Genomic DNA, 19,376 nt, shown 5'->3' with positions numbered 1-19,376 from the left:
ATTTTGTGCCTCGTTTTAGCTAGCTCATCCCACAATTGTTTAAATTTATTATTTGGATGAGTTACTTCATCCCCAGAAAGTCGTACAAACAGAAACAGAATCTCCATTTTCGCTTCTTTGCTCTAAAAGTTCAATACAATTTTGGGCATCTGAGATACGATCCTTTGCAAGTTTACACTCATTTACTGCAAATTTTCGCAATCTATTTACTCCAATATGAATTTCCCTAATATGTTCTTGAATTTCGTTACGTACAAGGTGGCACTGTAGTATGAATTTCGTTCTTAAAAAAGTTTAATTTATGATCTAGCGTATTCGTTAAATGCTCCTCCAAATGCTCAAATCTCACATCAAATTGAGAAAATCTGTCATTGTTACTGGTAAGTACCTCCTTCTTGGATGACTATATTTTATTATCAATGTCTTTAAACTGATTTTGCATCTGCTTAGTAAATTCATCAAATTTTCCCATGTACTGGTAACCCTCTTTCTTGTGATGGCAGGCATGAACAAATATTTTATTTCTCATCTCAGTATGTTTATCGTCTATATCAATGATTTTAATTGTAAAATTAATTGTATTCTACACTTGTCTTATTGTATCACTGACAACACATACAACCTTTTTAAATTTGCCGCCTACACAGCTCACTGTTAACTTTATATTGTGTGTTGCTGACTAACTGCATGTAGGCTGCAGTGTGCCAACGACAGTGTGTGCGCTGCAATCTTTTGATGACTTCCTGTAGATTGTGTACTGTCCTTGGGTGAATACCGGTTTGTTTCTCCCCAACAAAGTTCTTCTTCCTTATTCACTCAATTTTATTATTCATTTCTGATTCAGTTTGGCATTTGTACTGTACAGAACATCTTGTTTTATTCCCGTTGCCCTTGGCAATGCATTTTCTTCTTGGTGCTTTCTTAGAAAACTAGACTTGTCTTTTTCGTTACATTTTATCTCAAGCATCAAACACCTAAATAATTTGCCACCTGGACATTCCTTTTATATATGATGAATGTTGCTTACTGAATATTTGGTCAACGTTAAGTATTTTAATCAGGATCCAGCTAGTCTGTGGCCTGAATCTATGTGCCTTCTTCCTCCAATTTGGCTCAGACTTCGCCTCTGCACAGGCTGCAGATAAAGCTGCTCAAAATTAACTTCTCATTCTCATTCACTCCACCACATAAATAAGAAGTGAGATGTAATTCACCTTCTTATATTATATTCAAAATTACTACTCAATAAATGATAAATGAGGGCAGTTACCAACTCTTATACTGCACCTCTGTACTACACACATAAAAGATCTAATATTGAACATTATCAATTACAATACACATATTACCTTTGATATTTTGCGTTCTAAGATTTCATTGAGCTTTTTCTTCCGCACCGCCTGCTCCATGGAACTCCTCTTTCCTCAGCAGGTAGGGTCGTCTGACTTCTACCAACTTTCGTACAGTCACTAGATCGTTAGCTCTGGTATCAGCACCTACAATTTATAACACCTCCCAATACTGGGGTGCTCATCACTTACCGACTACTTTGTCCTGAACATCTTTTCTCTGACATACGTATTTAAGGACATAATACCTCTCATTCAAGGAATGGGATGTATCACTACAACATTTAGTTCTCTACTCATTTGTTCAATTATTTAAACTAAGTAAACTGCATACTGATTTAGCAGTATCTCTCAATATTGCACAGTTATGTAATGTAGAGTTTTGTATGGCTCTGACTCAAGTAAATGAATAAACACTCTCTCTGGATATTCCACTTTTGTTATTCCTATCCATCTTTAAACAAGGCATGACAGTTTTAAATCCAAAAGCACTGTTATGTAGAAGCAGATAAGTTGCAGCAATCAGCATGTAAAGAAGTAATATGGTTAATTACTTCTAAACTGGTTTTTCCATTTGGTGAAATCATAATGAGGCAGACTCTCTGTGACAATGCTATTAATTATAAATGAATAAATTGTTAACACTGCAAAATGTATACTATATGTTGCAAAGAATTTTATTTCAATGTATGTTCACATAAGTCAATTGCAACAAGTAGTAAATCAAGTGAAAAAAGACAATTATGTAATAAATAAATGTACACATATTTTAAATCCAAATTATGTCCATCATAATGGTGGCAATATTTATTCAAATTAAATAAATTTTTATTTACTGATAAAACAGTATGTGCAAGATCCAAATCAAAGTAATGACACATTCCTTTCTATTTATCAGGACCAGTCTCTCACATTGTATCAAATACAAACAATTTTTATTAATGGTTTATTCTACTGGGAAGTAGGCCTGCAGAAGATATTCATAAATCTTCACATCATTTTCCAGGAACAAGCAAAATATCACTCTGTCCACCTGTGAAAGAAAAATATCCATATCTCGGGTCATTCAATAAAAGCAACATAATTATTATACATCTGTATTTCTAACTGCATTAGGGCCTACTTATTTCAGAATGCATTACTTACTGAATCTCCTTGCTTCTCCAAGAAACTCCGAACTGTTTTAAGAGCAACGTTAGCTGCAGCATTCGGAGGATATCCTAAACAAGATTTCCATTGTCAAAAAGAACAAACAAAGATGTCATTAATCTAAAGGAAGCTGTAGAATGTCATGTTCAGATATGGTTGTAGTGAAAATGATATGGGCTTGCTGTCCTATGATATGGAATCAGTACACTTAGTTTGCTCCTCACTAGTGCGAAGTTTATGCATTTATGTGAAATGATGTGTGTAAAGTGAAAAAATACTAACTAATAAAAAGATGTATGTGTATACATGCATAATGTATAATGTAAAAATGAGTAACAACTATACTTTTATGAATATGTAAAATGTATTTTGATAAAGCCAACTGCATGGTAAACATGCTGAATGGCTAATAAATAAACATAAAAAGCATACGAAGGGATATAAGTTTAATACAGCACTTAATTGTTTTATAAGTATTCTATGGATCCACGGTGTGGCTATATCATCTAGATGTGGGACAAGTCAGCGTAGATTTTACACGGCACATAGGTAATGACAATTAAGTTTTTAGCAGTCAATAACAACAATTACTGATAAACTTCTTTAACAATGCGCCATTAACTTCACTATTATAATAGTTGCACAGACATGAAAAAAACTTTCACATACTTTTAATGAAGAGTAGAGAGGAAGGTCTTGGGGATGTTGTCTTGCTTATGTTTAAATTACAATCGGTTTTCTTTCATCCATTTACAATTGATCAGTCGATCAGTTGAGGACTGAAGATTTTAGTATTGGTGTATTTCACCCCCTTTTATGCCAGAGATGGATTAGCTCATGGGAGAAGTCATTATTCAGTGTCATGTTATGACTCTAATACACCTGTAAGAGACCCGTTCAAAACATTCCGGAACATTGGTAATTTCATGCCAATGGTATATTGGAGTGAAATGCGGTTGGCATCCCTGAACACGCCTGTGTTTAATATGTAAAAGGCGGGAGTTTCACTCTTGTATGTCTGTTATTGTTCAGTGCTGTATTGAGTAGAATTTTGTGTTGCACAGTTTGCAAATTTCGTGATGGTAGAGTTGGAAGAACAGTATGTCTGCATTAAATTTTGTGTGGAACTAAAAAAAAACCTTATAGGGACACCCCAAATGATGTAGGAAGCCTACGGTGATGAATGTTTAAACTGTACTTGGTGGAATGGTTCACATGGTTTAAAACTGGCCGGACAGGAAGTTAAAGGATGACCCTCGTTCAGGATGCCCTTCGAAACGTACCGTTGGTGCTTGTGTCAGCAATGCCACCGAAATTGCGCTTGTCAATCAAAGACTGACTGTCTGAGAGATAGCAGAAGAATGTAACATTTCAGCTGGATCATGTCATGAAATCCTAGCACAGCATCTTGGAATGCATGTTGCCGCCAAGTTCATCCCACGACTCACGAGTCAAGATCAGAAAGACCTTCGCCTCACAATCTGTGAAGAGTTTTTGCATCGCACAAGTGAGAACGATATGTTTGTTAAGAGAATCATAACTGGTGATGAGGTGTGGGCCTATGGTTATGTTGGTGAGACCAAGGTTTAATCTTCACAATGGGTTGGGAAAGGTTCTCCAGGACCAAAAAAAAGCTTGTCAGGTCATGTCAAATGTCAAAGCCATACTGAGAGTTTTCTTCGACATTGAAGGATTAGTTCAACATGATTTCGTGACACAGGGCCAACGGATAATTGGTAGTACTATCAGGAAGTGTTGCGACACCTGCGAGAAAATGTGAGAAAGAAACAGCCGGAAATGTTACGAGACAATTCATGGCTCTCGCATCACAATAATTCACCTGCACATTCAACCCTTTAGGTGCGTGACTATTGTACGAAAAAAACAAATCACTGTGTTGCCTCATCCTCCGTACTCTTCAGACCTGGCCACCCCTGCAGATGTTGGTGCTTCACGCTATCCAGATAGAGGTATAACAAGACTGCTTCCGGAAGTGAAAACAGTGTTGGGAGTGGTGTAAAAAAATTTTGTGGACAAAGTTCCAGAATTTTTTGAACAGATCTTGTATACTACTCTTTCAATGTTAAAGAAGTAGTTTACAATAACAAGAAGCATTAGAGAATACATTAATTGTGATTTTGTGATAATAATTTCAAGTTTCCAGAAGCAGGATGCTAATGAAGCCAACCCCCCCCCCCCCCCCCCACTTTTTCATGGGAGAATGTTGTGTATCAAACAAGAGGTGCACAACAAATACTGAAAGGGGCCCCGCCACCACACAGGTCCAACCACATGCCTGGCATCTCTCACGTCTGTGCAACAGCCTCCAGGTGGCACTCACATGCGCGGACCTCGTCCTGTTTCTGCACCACTTCGTTCAGCCAGTTGCACATCTGCTGATAGATGGACATCAGCCAATATAGAATGCTGTTAACTGCACACTACTTTGCTCCCATCTTGTATTGGTGGATGCAAGTTACAACCAGCAATTAGCAGTGCCTAAAGTCAGCCCAGTTTAGTACTCTGAAGACTACTGTCTGACCTACTAGTCAATATTGATGGTGTTATTGAGTGTTTGATCATTTACAATCAGTTAGAGTGAGAATATATAGACTGCCAAGAGCAGCAACGTTATTTAGACATCGCTGTGTTAGGTTTAGGACAACAAGTTCCATTCATCAAACTTTACTAAATTTAAGTACTATTTTGTAACATACTTTTAATACATCTTTGCTATAGTGCTGCCCTATCAAACAAGTGTTTGTTTGTAGGTGTGCAAATCAGCCACTAATCAGAAACCATTGCAGGGAAACAGTCATCTGCTACTGTGCATGTTTAATCTAGAAACAGTGGTGGCCAAATCAAAAAATGCTGATAATGATACCGTCACAGTTGCTACTCAAGATGACTGTACTCGTTCCATTCATCGGTAAACAATGGTGCTCACTGTTAATTAGAAAAATCAGGGAACTTATCAGAAGACAAGGGAAGCAAGGACTCCTAAATTGGAGACCAAGAATTTTATGGTGACTTCAGCAGAGACAGGAAAAGGAAATCTAAAGCTTGCTGCTAAGACTCGAAGAAAAACACTAACAAAATTCTGAAAATGTGAGGACATGTGTATAATGCATATAAAAAAGATAATAATGGCAAAATTATTCAAATACTCCAAGAGGGGTATGATGATTAGGTCAAGATGATTAGGTTGATGTGGACTTCAAAGATGTGTCAAAATCAGTTGAAAGGAAGTGTCACAAACCTTCTGTTGGTGATAGGCAGGCAGTATTTAATACATTCTGGGAAATGGTGCCATGGAATCAGAGGAACATTTACGTAATCAGTCTTGTGGATATAAATCCGAACAAATAACCACGAAAATACACTGGCAAATCCAGAATGGGATGCTGATTTATCATTTGAAAAATGAGATGGGAAAACAAAGCCTGCAAAAAAGACATTTCTCAATACTCTTAAGATTAAATAATGGAATGACAAACTGGGTAAGGTAACTCCACATGTGGAATGAGCCTTGATTCAAAACTGTCATGTTCTCAAATAAAACAAATTAAAGAAAAAGATGAGACAATCTTAACAAAAGAATTCCTGAACTACCTTCCAAAACTGACATTACATTACAGCATGAAATCTCCCTTTAAGCTGTACCTTGAGCCTATTTCACAATGCAAAAGCTGTACGGATAACACAAGGAAAATTGTAATACACAGGAGGTTCCACCATTAAGTGGGATCACCTTTATGTTATAAGAGTGCTACCTTAGCTTCCCCAAAGAAATAACAGTGCGACCTGTGTTACAGTTACAGGTTTCGAAATGTGGGTGAAGACATGGGGAAGAAGCACACAGAACAAAAAGAGCAGACAAGGACACACAATGATCTAGATAAGAACACCACCCAGACATCTACTCATGGAAAACCTTGGACTTACAGGTTGTGACAGTAGTTCCCAAATTTACATGACACAGACGACAGCAGTCTCTGGGCTTCAGTAGCCAGACTCTGTGGTCATGTGTGTGTGAGTTTTGTGTGTGTGTGTGTGTGTGTGTGTGTGTGTGTGTGTGTGTGGTCATTTGTGATGAAGGCCTAGTTAGCCAAAAGCTCACTTTCTGACAGTCTTTTTGTCGAGCACGTCTGTGATTTTTTTGTTATGCCTACCTGTGACTTAGCATCTCTGCTACATAGTGAGTAGCAAATATTCTTTTCATTATATTTTCCATTCCATCCTGCATATTTCATTATTTAAAATTAGTTGTTCATAATTTTACAATGCATAATTTAGAAATTCATGATGCAGTGTGTTACCATTTGATCAAACACAACATGAGAATTGGTTGCATCAAGTTTTGCATGTGTATAGGACACCCAGTCAAGAACAATTTAGGAAAATTCTGTCCAATCATTTTGTATTCTGATGGCTGCAGATATTAGAACAGGAACACAATATTGTCGCAGAAGAAGCTGAGTAGCACTGTGGTGTAGTGGTTATGATGCTAAACTGTTGCATGGAAGGTTGTGTGTTCAAAACTCACCTGGACTGTACAATTTTAATTTCTATATTCGGTTCGAGTACATTCTAGAAGTATCCACAAATGTCAAGACTCATTGTACTGGAATGTTCTGTAGCTGTATACATACTGTATGTGTTCTGGCCTGAGGCAGTTCGCTCTGCGCTCTTATATGTGCAAATGTTGAATAAGCCTTCGTTAAGTGAAGTTAGTGTTCGTCATTAATCTAATTACACCTTCTTCTATGTGACATTATTCTGGTGGAGGTGCAGGGTATTGGAATGTGTGAAAGTGCACATTATCGACGACACAGTGGCTCCCATCAGGCCACAACAGAGCCGCCATTTACATGGCGAGGAACCCGAGTTCGAACCATAGTCAATAGATCGCAATCTACCAGAGACAGAAGAAGAAGAAGAAGAAGAAGAAGAAGAAGAAGTTATGATGACAGCAACTGTGTGCCACCACATGAAATATCTTTCCACATTCTGTGGTGATGATGCCCAAGATCCTAACGCGTGGCTAAAGGTATATGAGCGTATAGCCAAATTTAACAAATGGAATGACACCGTGTGTATGGCTAACGTATTTTTCTACTTGGAGGGCACTGCCAAGCAATGGTATGAGAAGAACGAGAAGAAGTTCACAAGCTGGGAAGTATTCCAGGCAGAACGGCGCAAGTATTTCGGCGACACACAATTATAGAAGTGCAAGGCTGAAGATAAATTAAAGTGCAGGGCACAGTGTCCAGTAGAAACTACAGCATCCTACATTCCAGACGCCTTGGAGCTGTGTAAAATAGAGGATCCTAGAATGAAGGAGGAAGACAAAGTTGCACATTTCAGGAAGGGCGTTGCTGAGGACGTCTATCAAACCCTACTCCTGAATGAAGTTTTGACAGCAGACGACTTCATAAAATGGTGCCACTATATCGAGACAATGCATCACAAAATAATTACAAGCAAGAAGTTTGAACAGCTTCCAAATGTCGTATCGATGTCTGTGATGGATTCTGGTGGAGGCTCCGAGTATTGGAATGTGTGATAACGCACATTATTGACGATACAATGGCCCCCATCAGGCCACGACAGAGCCGCTGTTTACGTGGCCAGAAACTTGAGTTCAAGCCACAGTCAACACATCACAATCTACCGGAGACAACTGATTTCACAAGTGTTCTTCATCAGATAGTGACAGGAAGGCACTTGGATTGCATGGCGAGCAAAGAACCAAGACGCTTCAAGAGGTCATAAGGGAGGAAGTGGAACAGACATTGAACCCAATCTCTTGTCCTTCATTTCCCTTCAAAATGATGAAAAAGTTGACGCACAGGTGAAGTTATATTCCTACAATGCCGCATGAAGAACCTGTTTGGGCACCAAGGAAGACTGACATCTGGAGGACCCAGGATAACCAACCAGTATGTTACCACTGCAGATGACCAGGACACGTGGTGCACTATTGTCGAAAAAGTTGGCGGATATTTGATGACGCCTGTGCCAGAAAAAAGCAGACTGATCTTATCCGACGCTAACTCCGGGACAGCAAAGGTGAACAAGAAGATGTGGGTGCAAGATGACGTAGGTCACCATTGCCGCAAGCTAGCCGCTGGAGAGGACACTCCCCAACACACAGATCAAGGTCTCCATTGCCAATCACCTAGCCGCTGCAACCTGGAAAGATAAAGGTTGCAACCTTCCTTGGAGGTGAGGTCGCCAAAGAGAAAAATCCTCTGCCGTAGATCACTACAAAAACGATAGAAAACTATGTCGATATCCTCATGGACAGCTGACCAGCCCAAGCTCTTGTGGCCTCTGGAGCATCACATTCAGTGATTTCGGAGAAGTGCCATCGCCACTTGCAGAAAACCATATTCACCAACAACAAAACATCTCTGGTGAAGGTGGCTAATGGGAAATATGTAAAACCTACAGGAAGATGTACCAATCATGTGGGTACAACTGGCCATACACAGCCCTTAGAATTCATCGTCTTACAAGAGTGTAGTGATGACGTCATTCTCAGATGGGACTTTTTGAAAGCTTTTCAGGTAATTATAGATTGTGGTCACTCGAAGATTATGCTAGATGAGATGAGATACTGTGGATAGGAAGATATGCATCCGAGTGTGTGGAGACTATGTGTGCTGGATGAAGTGATCATTCCTGCAGTCAGTGCTAGAAAGGTAATTGTTACGTGTCATGCCATGCATCAACCCATGGATCTTGTTGTGGAATGTAAGCGAAGCATACCACTGAAGAATAACTTGCTCATCCCAGCCTCTGTCATCTTGTTTAAGAATGGATTCGGTAAATTGTGGATAGTTAACTGTCGCCGAGAACTGCAGATCCTTACAAGACACATGTGCGTAGGAAACACTGCGCCGTTAATTGAAGAACAGCTGAGCATCATAGAAACCTCCCATGCTGATTCTGTGGGCAAAATTAGCACTACCACTACGAGACAAGATCTTCTAGCTCAACTATCACCAGATCTCACTAAGGAACAACAGAAGAAGCTGCATGACATTCTCCAAGAGTTCTCTGAATGCTTCAATCCGCAGGTTAAGAGAAAATTAGGCAAATCGACGGTGAAGCACTGGATTAGCACTGTAGACCAACAACCAATAAGCCAGAGAGCAAACCGTGTGTCCGCGATGGAACATCGAACAATTCGCGACGAGGTAGAGAAAATGATGAAAGAGTGACATCGTTCAGCCTTCGCAGAGCCCATGGTCGTCACCAGTGGTCCTTGTCAGGAAGAAGGATGGCAGTTGGCGCTTTTGTGTTGATTACAGGAAGCTTAATAAGGTAACTAAAAAGGACATTTACCCTCTTCTACAAATTGACGAGACACTAGATTGTCTGAAGGGGGCTAAGTTTTTCTCAACCATGGACATGTACTAATGATACTGGCAAATCGAGGTAGATGAGGCTGATCATGAGAAAACTGCATACATCATCCCTGAGGGCCTGTATGAGTTTAAGCTAGTGCCGTTTGGTTTGCGTAATGCACCAGCAACTTTTGAACGGATAATGGATAATCTTCCAAGTCACCTGAAGTGGACGATGTGTCTTTGTTATTTAGATGACATTATAGTGTTCTCAGAGACATTTGATGAACATATAAAAAGACTGAGGGTCTTCTTAAGTGTCTCCAACAAGGTGGACTGAAACTTAATCCAAGAAAGTGTCTCTTTGGAACAAAAGAAATCAAAATACCTGGACACCTTGTGTCAAATGAAGGTGTGCGGCCAGACCCAGATCTATAATGGAATTTCCTATTCCTAAAAGCATTAGAGATGTGAGAAGCTTCCTCGGATTATGTTCTTGTTAGCGTCGTTTTATCAGAGTTTTGTATCAAAGCCAGACCACTCCAAGAGTTGTTCAAAGCTGATGCTAAATTTATCTGGGGTGGCGCACAACAAGTTTTTTGATGTGCTGCGAAAAGCTCTGACGACTGACTCTGTACTTGGTCTGTATGATGAGAGAACACCAACAGAACTACACACAGATGCCAGTGGGTACGGGATCAGTGCTGTTCTGGTGCAAATTTCGGATGGAAGAGAGAAGGTTGTAGCCTATGCTTCTAGGACACTTACAAAAGCTGAGAGAGGCTACTCAACTACAGAAAGAGAAGGTCTTGCTGTGATCTGGGCCATGTGCAAATTTTGACAGTATCTGTATGGAAGGCCATTCACCGTTGTTACAGACCATCATTCACTTTGTTGGTTGACAGGTCTTAAGGATCCAACAGGAGGTCTCGCCAGGTGGAAATGTCTTCAAGAGTATGACATTACCATAGTGTACAAAAGTGGAAGAAAACACCAAGATGTCGACTATCTCTCAAGAAACCCTGTGCAAGATCATCAAGACTTTGATGAAGATAGTGACTATCTTGCTGCACTCCATGATCTCTCTGCTGAGCAGAAGAAAGATGCCAAGATATCTCAAATTACACTTGCCTTAAATCGGTCAGAGGATGTGAAAGGACAATTTAAGGTAGTTAATGGATCACTTTGCAAGAAAAACTTTGATCCATTTGGAAAGAGATGGCTACCGGCGATTCCTAAACACATGCGCTTAGATGTTCTACAAAAATTCCATGACACACCTGAGGCTGGACACTTTGGATTTATTAAGACTTATGATAGAATCCGCAAGAGATTTTTCTAGCTAGGTTTATTTAGGAGTGTCCGTCACTATGTGTCGCACTGTTGAGGGTGCCAGAGGAGAAAGGCAGTTCTTCAGAAACCACCTGGCCGACTCATACCAATTCCAATAGCCGAAATCCCTTTCCAGCGTGTTGGGATTGTCCTCCTCGGATGATTTCCAACGTCTGCTAGTGGCAATAGATGGATTATTGTTTGCACTGATTATCTGACACGCTATGCGATTACAAAAGCCGTGAAAACAGCCGAAGCTCCCGAAATAGCCAAATTCATCGTGGAAGACATTATATTAAAACACGGTGCTCCTAGGTCATTAATTACATTACTCATCACATGACTACTGCCTAACATCCACAAACTAACGGGCTTACTGAACGCCTTAATAAGACCTTGGCCAACGTCCTATCAATGTTTGTCAATGTTGAGCGGAGCAACTAGGATGAGGTGCTACCTTTTGTGACATTTGCCTACAACACCGCCAAACAAGACACCACAGGATTTACGCCATTTCTCCTGGTGCACGGGCATGAGGCAACTACGACGATGGATACTGTGTTTCTGTTGCATCCTGATGACATGGACGATGACTATATTGGCCAGGTGTTAACCAGAACTGAGGAAGCTTGGCAGTTAGCTTGAGTCCGCACACTGCAGGCTCAAGAAAACGATCACCGAAGGTATGACGCGAGCCAACGCCCTGTTGTCTGTCTACCAGCCTGGTAACCTCATCTGGAGCTTCACTTCTGTTCAGAAGATTAGTGTCTCTGAGAAGCTCCTCAGACGTTACTTAGGACCTTATAAGGTTGTAAGGCAGTTGTCTGATGTTACTCATGAAGTTGAATATTTCGACCCTGACATAAGATGATGAAAGATCAGAGATACCATCCACATACTTCGAATGAAGCCCTACAAGGATCCTGAAACCCAGCGTAAATTCAAAGCTCCAGCGGCAGGCAACAAGTGGAAAGGTGATGAAGAGTGTAGCAGCAAAAGAAGTTCTAAGAAGGTCACAGTCCATGCGAGCATCAGTCATCGGGAGTCAGAGTACACAGGGCCGATTACTCGTTCCTGGACTAGGAGGACGCAACACCGAGATGCTGTTCTCTTAAGGAGGGACCAATGTCTCAGAAGAATCTGAGTAGCACTGTGGTGTAGTGGTTATGATACTAAACTGTTGCATGGAGGGCCTTGAGTCCAAAACTCACTTGGACTGTACAATTTTAATTTCTATATTCGGTTTGAGTACATTTTAGAAGTATCCACAAATGTCAAGAATTATTGCATTGGATTGTTCTGTAGCTGTATATATACTGTATGTGTTCTGTCCGGAGGCAGTTCGCTCCACGCTCTTGTATGTGCAAGTGCTGAATAAACCTTCGTTAAGTGAAGTTAGTATTTGTCATTCATCTAATTACACCTTCTTCTACGTGACATTATTGTCAAATGCTCTTTATTTGATATTGGAGTTTTGATTCCGCAAAAGTTTTGGAGAAAAGACATACTCAAAATGAGTGTGACTTAGTTCACAGTTCCATCTAGCGCAAGCTTGAAGGATGTGAAGTTGAAGTTCCTAGCCCATACACCTTGATACCTAAAGAGGTGACAGTTTCACAACTATATGTGCGCTTCCATGAAGGATTTTAATAAAAATTGGTTAAGGTTTCCAAGTGGGTATTGTTACTTGCTTTATCAGCACCAAAATGAATGTAACAGTGTAAAGTTATACAAGAGACTGACAAATACCACAGAAGTAACATACCCTACCACAAATGCCAAGAATGTTCCATGTATCTGTTGTAATTAAGCTTTCCAAAAAGTATTTTCACTGTTTCACTTTTTGATATGATAAAAAATTTCACTGTAGCACTGCAACGCAAATATTGTGCCCCAATGAAATGTATCAGGTATTCTACACAGTTTCTTGTCTCTCTTGCAAAAGTCGTGTTTTGCTACTCATGCAATATTGCTTCTTCACTGACAGTATCATGACCTGCTGTCTGAGACACCTGCAACTGTAGTCTGCAACATTGTTTCAAAATAAATTACCTACTGATTCCACAATGATAGGTTCTTGTGATTTACACTGTTAAATCATGGTGCCACTTTTCATACACTTCAGCCACTGTCAGATGTTAAACATTCCATCAAATGTTGTGGAAGGGGAACAAAGAAGGGGGGGGGGGGGGGGGGGGGGGTGAGGCAAAATCTAGTCAACAAATGGAATGAATGCTTGACACCTCCCAAACCATCACCCAGCTGAATGCTAAACAAACGGTGAAAAACGCCAGTTAGGAAATTATACATAACCCATTTCTTGCTTTTATCACATGTCACTCATTCCTCACCAAATGAAAGTACACAAAATGAATGTACTTATAGTAACAATATCTTGTGAGTCACTGGTGTCCATTTCCCAACGTATGTTCTACAGAAATGCATCTGTACCTCATAAATGGCACAGTACATTTGATCTTTCAAATCACAAGTAAACTGTAGCATCATCACGTGAAAAACAAAAATCAATTTCTTATAGCTTATACAATATCAGAGGAAAAAATCAAAAGAAAGGGGAAACATGCCATGCCGTATTCTGAGAGACCACATATTTGCTACAATAGTTTACCAAAACATACAAATGACAAATTACACAGTTTTGCCACAACATAAGAAAATATAACATGACAAAAATGGTCACGTTTTGGCCAGTTTTCACAGCAAGCATGGTAGACAGTACTAAGAAAACAATATTCAGAGTAATCCGTAAGTGAAAAATAACACTGATACAATTACACGTACACACACTGTGGTGAGCAAAGAACTTCTTTCCAGGGTCAAACTAGACTGCAAATTGCAATTATAATGTTTTTATTCTCTCCATCCCCCCCCCCCCCCCACACACACACATACACCATTATCTACCAAGCAAATGACACTAACAAGGCACAGATTGCAGATTATCTGCAAAGCTAACATCAACCATTCATCTTTGGAGACAGAGATGTGCAGTATCATTGTACACAATTAAAAAGTATTGTACAATATGTTGTGGTCAAGTACAAGCCAAACCCAGCTATGAGGAATGGGAAAGAGAGGATCAGCCCAAGATTAAACAATGCCAGCACTAAGCAAAAATAAAATTTTGGTGACTTATGAAAAATTTAAAAAAAAACTGTTTTATGTAAAGTCACAACTGGATAAAAATCATGCATACAGTCATTAAGTGATCATACTGGCACCAAATGGAAGATCCTGGGGAAAAGAATTAAACACTGAAGGTGGTCTCTTCAGTTAGTTCACTACATAATTGTATGTTTTTGGCTGGCTTGGGTTGGGTTGGGAGGGTGGAGTTTCACTGGTTGTGACAGTTAGTGTGGGAGGTTGCTTCAGTTAGTGCAGGATGTTGTTTGTTGTTCTTATAAAAAAGATGAGGCGGTTTTGGTTGGAGTGGGAGGTGTTTCATGCCTAGCATTTCATCCCCTCCCCCGCCCCTCCCCCCAAGTTTATCATCATTTTGATAGTTGTAAACTGGGTTATTATTTGTAGTATTTTTATTTCCATATCTACATTTTACTTTTTGTGTTGTTCTTGTCAGCTTGACTCTACATTTGTTTGGAATTAAATGTTTGGTAAGTTTCACTTCTGCACTCAATCTATTTTTTGTGGTTTTAGTTATTGTTTTTTCGCTGTCTTTTTTGTGTTTGATGCTGTAAATTTTGTCAATTTGTGTTAAAACTGGCATGTGTTGCAGTGTTTCAACATTTATTTTCTTTTTGCTATCTTTTTTGTAACTGAGCTATATACATATATATATATAGGTCAATTATTATTGTCAACATTTTTGCATTATCTACATCTACATCCATACTCCGCAAACCACCTGACGGTGTGTGGCGGAGGGTACCTTGAGTACCTCTATCGGTTCTCCCTTCTATTCCAGTCTCGTATTGTTCGTGGAAAGACGGATTGTCGGTATGCCTCTGTGTGGGCTCTAATCTCTCTGATTTTATCATCATGGTCTCTTCGCGAGATATACGTAGGAGGGAGCAATATACTGCTTGACTCCTCGGTGAAGGTATGTTCTCAAAACTTCAACAAAAGCCCGTACCGAGCTACTGAGCGTCTCTCCTGCAGAGTCTTCCACTGGAATTTATCTATCATCTCCGTAACGCTTTCGCGATTACTAAATGATCCTGTAACGAAGCGCGCTGCTCTCCATTGGATCTTCTCTCTCTCTTCTATCAACCCTATCTGGTATGGATCCCACACTGCTGAGTAGAATTGAAGCAGTGGGCGAACAAGCGTACTGTAACCTACTTCCTTTGTTTTCGGATTGCATTTCTTTTGGATTCTTCCAATGAATCTCAGTTTGGCATCTGCTTTACCGACAATCAACTTTATATGATCATTCCATTTTAAATCACTCCTAATGTGTGCTCCCAGATAATTTATGGAATTAACTGCTTCCAGTTGCTGACCTGCTATTTTGTAGCTAAATGATAAGGGATCTTTCTTTCTATGTATTCGCAGCACATTACACTTGTCTACATTGAGATTCAATTGCCATGCATCAATTCGCTGCAAATCCTCCTGCATTTCAGTACAATTTTCCACTGTTACAACCTCTCGATATACCACAGCATCATCCACAAAAAAGCCTCAGTGAACTTCCGATGTCATCCACAAGGTCATTTATGTATATTGTGAATAGCAACGGTCCTATGACACTCCCCTGTGGCACACCTGAAATCACTCTTACTTCGGAAGACTTCTCCCCATTGAGAATGACATGCTGCGTTCTGTTATCTAGGGACTCTTCAATCCAATCACACAATTGGTCTGATAGTCCATATGCTCTTACTTTGTTCATTAAACGACTGTGGGGAACTGTATCGAACGCCTTGCAGAAGTCAAGAAACACGGCATCTACCTGTGAACCCGTGTCTATGGCCCTCTGAGTCTCGTGGACGAATAGCGCGAGCCAGGTTTCACACGATCGTCTTTTTCGAAACCCATGCTGATTCCTACAGAGTAGATTTCTAGTTTCCAGAAAAGTCATTATACTCTAACATAATATTTGTTCCAAAGTTCTACAACTGATTGACATGAGAGATATAGGTGTATAGTTCTGCACACGAGTTCGATGTCCCTTCTTGAAAACGGAGATGACCTGTGCCCTTTTCCAATCCTTTGGAATGCTACACTCTTCTAGAGACCTACGGTACACCGCTGCAAGAAGGGGGGGCAAGTTCCTTCGCGTACTCTGTGTAAAATCGAACTGGTATCCCATCAGGTCCAACGGCCTTTCCTCTTTTGAGAAATTTTAATTGTTTCTCTATCCCTCTGTCGTCTATTTCGATATCTACCATTTTGTCATCTGTGCAACAATCTAGAGAAGAAACTACAGTGCAGTCTTCATCTGTGAAACAGCTTTGGAAAAAGACTTTTAGTATTTTGGCCTTTAGTCTGTCATCCTCTGTTTCAGTACCAATTTGGTCACAGAGTGTCTGGACATTTTGTTTTGATCCACCTACTGCTTTGACATAAGAACAAAATTTCTTAGGATTTTCTGCCAAGTCAGTACATGTTTGTAATGTACTTCTTTTTGTTTTTTTATTGTTTTATCTATCTAAGCTGTTTATGTAAAATGTAGTAATCTATTTGCCAGACGGAAAGTGAAAAGGGACCTCTAAATTTGAGTTAGTTATAATATGTTTAATGTAGTTGATGGGAAACAGGTTTTTTGAGATGGCGCATTTTAAAGTTTATTACCGGCATTTAATGTGATGTAGTTAAGAAACAAATTCTGAATATATATTACACTTAAAATTTTCTTTGTCAAATGGCAACCCTTTTTCAAGTTAACATTACACATTAAGTGGTTAGCCCCCTTCAGACCTATAGCACATTACAGTGTACAAAAATTTAAAGCCAAATAAACAGGCCCACACTGAGAACAATTAGTGTACCCTGCATAGATTTTTTTGGGAAAATATTGGTAATTTTATTCTGAGTTATGGCATGTTTCACACCAAATTTTGATGTTCAAGCCATTATAGGCCCAAAGCTGCTTAAAATTCTGAATTCACAGAACCCTCAAAAATTGAGTCCTGAGATCCCATATTTTATAGTGGCCAAAGGATTCAATTTTCAACTTCTAAACTATTTGTGGCTGAAGGACTTCAAGATTGTTCACAAAGAGCATTTTCATCTCTTCTTGTTTGATTCTGGAATATGTGGCTGGTAAGGTTTCTCCTCATGATCCTCACTGTCACTGACTTGTGGTTCTGGTTCTACTTCAGGACACAGAATGTCTTTTTATTCCTCTATGCAATAGGTCCTGATGTTTATAAAAAGATAACCTTTTCGGGTTTTGTCATTCATGCTGGAATTACTGCATCAGAAAACCCAATGGGTCTATTTTCTTTAGCAAAGATGTAATGTGGAAATTAATTTCCATCAATGTCCATTTTGCAACATACACTATCTTTGTAGCTGATGTTGAACTCAAAGTTATTATATTTAGTTATGTAAGGTACTTTGTTAGGATTACTATTCTCCACCATTTAATCAATCATATGTATTCACAGCAACATCATCTTGTTCATCTCTAGCAGTAACAGCAGAATCAATGTGTGTTGCAGGTGCATGTTTTTGTTGGTACAGTAACATTGGCTGCCACCTGGCATTTTAGGACTGCCAATTGCAAATTTAGTAACATCTGTAGGCATTTATAACTCTCACACAAAAAGGCATTACTTGTCTTGTTTGGCATTCTTGTATTCACAAAATGTTCTTTTATACAAAGCTAATAATATTCTGTCAGGCACTGCACACACAGCTGCGAGATCTAGGAAAGGGGGCCTCTTCCTGAACCAATGTTATTTCCCCATAACGACAAGAGGTCCTTTTTCAGAAGACTTGCACACATTGTTTTTAATGATATTATTCAAATCAATATGAACATGTAAAGAATGAAAAAAGTACTAGAATAAAAAAAAAATGAAAAATAGACATTTCAGACATTATCAGGTAATTTTGCTTGTATTGAAAATTTCACTTCTCCGACAAGACGTTCCTTTTCATTTTACATCTCAGATTCACAGTTTTCCATTCAGTGTTTGTTGTTATTTCTTTTGGATTTATTTCTTTAGTTGTTATTTCTTTTAGGAATTATTTCTTTTGGTGTTGCTCTTTGTAGGTGAGCTATGCAGGTCAATTCTAGTTGATGATTCAAAGGTTAATCTATTCCATTTCTGTGGTTGTACAAAAGAGCAATAGCAAAATGAAAATCCTACAAGAGTACATTCTTACTGCAAGAATGCAAACAATAACAAACTTTGGAATAGAAAACTACGACTGATATGTATAGGTGAATTCCAGTTGTTAATGCCAAGGTTTCTAAGTTATGGCATTTTTCCAGTAGTAGAAAAAGCAATACCAGAAAGTTAAATCCATTATAACTTAACACTACACACCCAAAAAAATTACAAATAACAAAACAACATGACATCTAATTGATCTAAATAGCTAAATTACAAATATTGTTAACAAAAATGGAAATTCTAAAAGAAAGCCCTGCATATAGGAACAGAAAAAATGTAAAAAACCAATGAACTTCACAACTGATAACTAGAAATCACCTACAAAGGTCAATTTTAGTTGAAGATTTCAAGTTTATTTTCTTGTACTCGGAGAATGTATGTGCATTGCATTTTATAACAAATACGTTCTTCATGTTGCTTTCTATACTACTGTAAAAACTAACAAATCTCAGCAATGACAAACTAGAATTGATCTAAATAAATAAATTCTAGTTACTGATCCCAAGGATAGTTATTTTTTGCATTTTTGCATTACTACAGAGTGTGATGATGAAAAGTTAAATCTTTAATGAAATGACAATTCAAACCCAATAAAAACCACAAAAAATAACAGAATGTTGAACTGGCAATATACTTACACTAAAATTAAAAAGCCTAAAAGCAAGCACTTCACACAGCTATTGTAGAAATGCAAAAAACAACAAACCTTGAATTGACGACAAGAATTCGTCTATATATGTCAATTCCAGTTATCAACTGCTAAGTATATTATTTTTTTCAATTTTTGGAGCAGCTGTGTATGTTTAGGATATTCATTTTCGGTGTTGTTCTCCATACTACTGCGAAAAATAAAAAACCTTGGA

General features: G+C 38.9%; 1 protein-coding gene across 5 annotated transcripts in view; it reads right to left on the bottom strand.

Moving 5' to 3' along the window:
* Positions 1-2,010: 2,010 nt before the first annotated feature.
* LOC126481313 (ADP-ribose glycohydrolase MACROD2-like) overlaps positions 2,011-19,376 on the bottom strand; it is a 100,533-nt gene continuing 83,167 nt past the window's right edge. For all 5 annotated transcript variants that reach the window (XM_050105002.1, XM_050104977.1, XM_050104985.1 and 2 more), the window contains 2 exons: positions 2,496-2,569; positions 2,011-2,382 (listed from right to left, as the gene is read on the bottom strand). In XM_050105002.1, the coding sequence (XP_049960959.1) occupies positions 2,296-2,382; positions 2,496-2,569 (161 nt within the window). In that variant the 3' untranslated portion in view covers positions 2,011-2,295. The remainder of the gene's footprint in view (positions 2,383-2,495; positions 2,570-19,376) is intronic.

This window comes from Schistocerca serialis, chromosome 1 (genome assembly GCF_023864345.2).
Source record: "Schistocerca serialis cubense isolate TAMUIC-IGC-003099 chromosome 1, iqSchSeri2.2, whole genome shotgun sequence".
NCBI classification, from domain to species: Eukaryota; Metazoa; Arthropoda; class Insecta; order Orthoptera; family Acrididae; genus Schistocerca; species Schistocerca serialis.
Note: the sequence above shows the minus strand (reverse complement) of the source record. Positions and strands in the feature narration are given on the sequence as shown.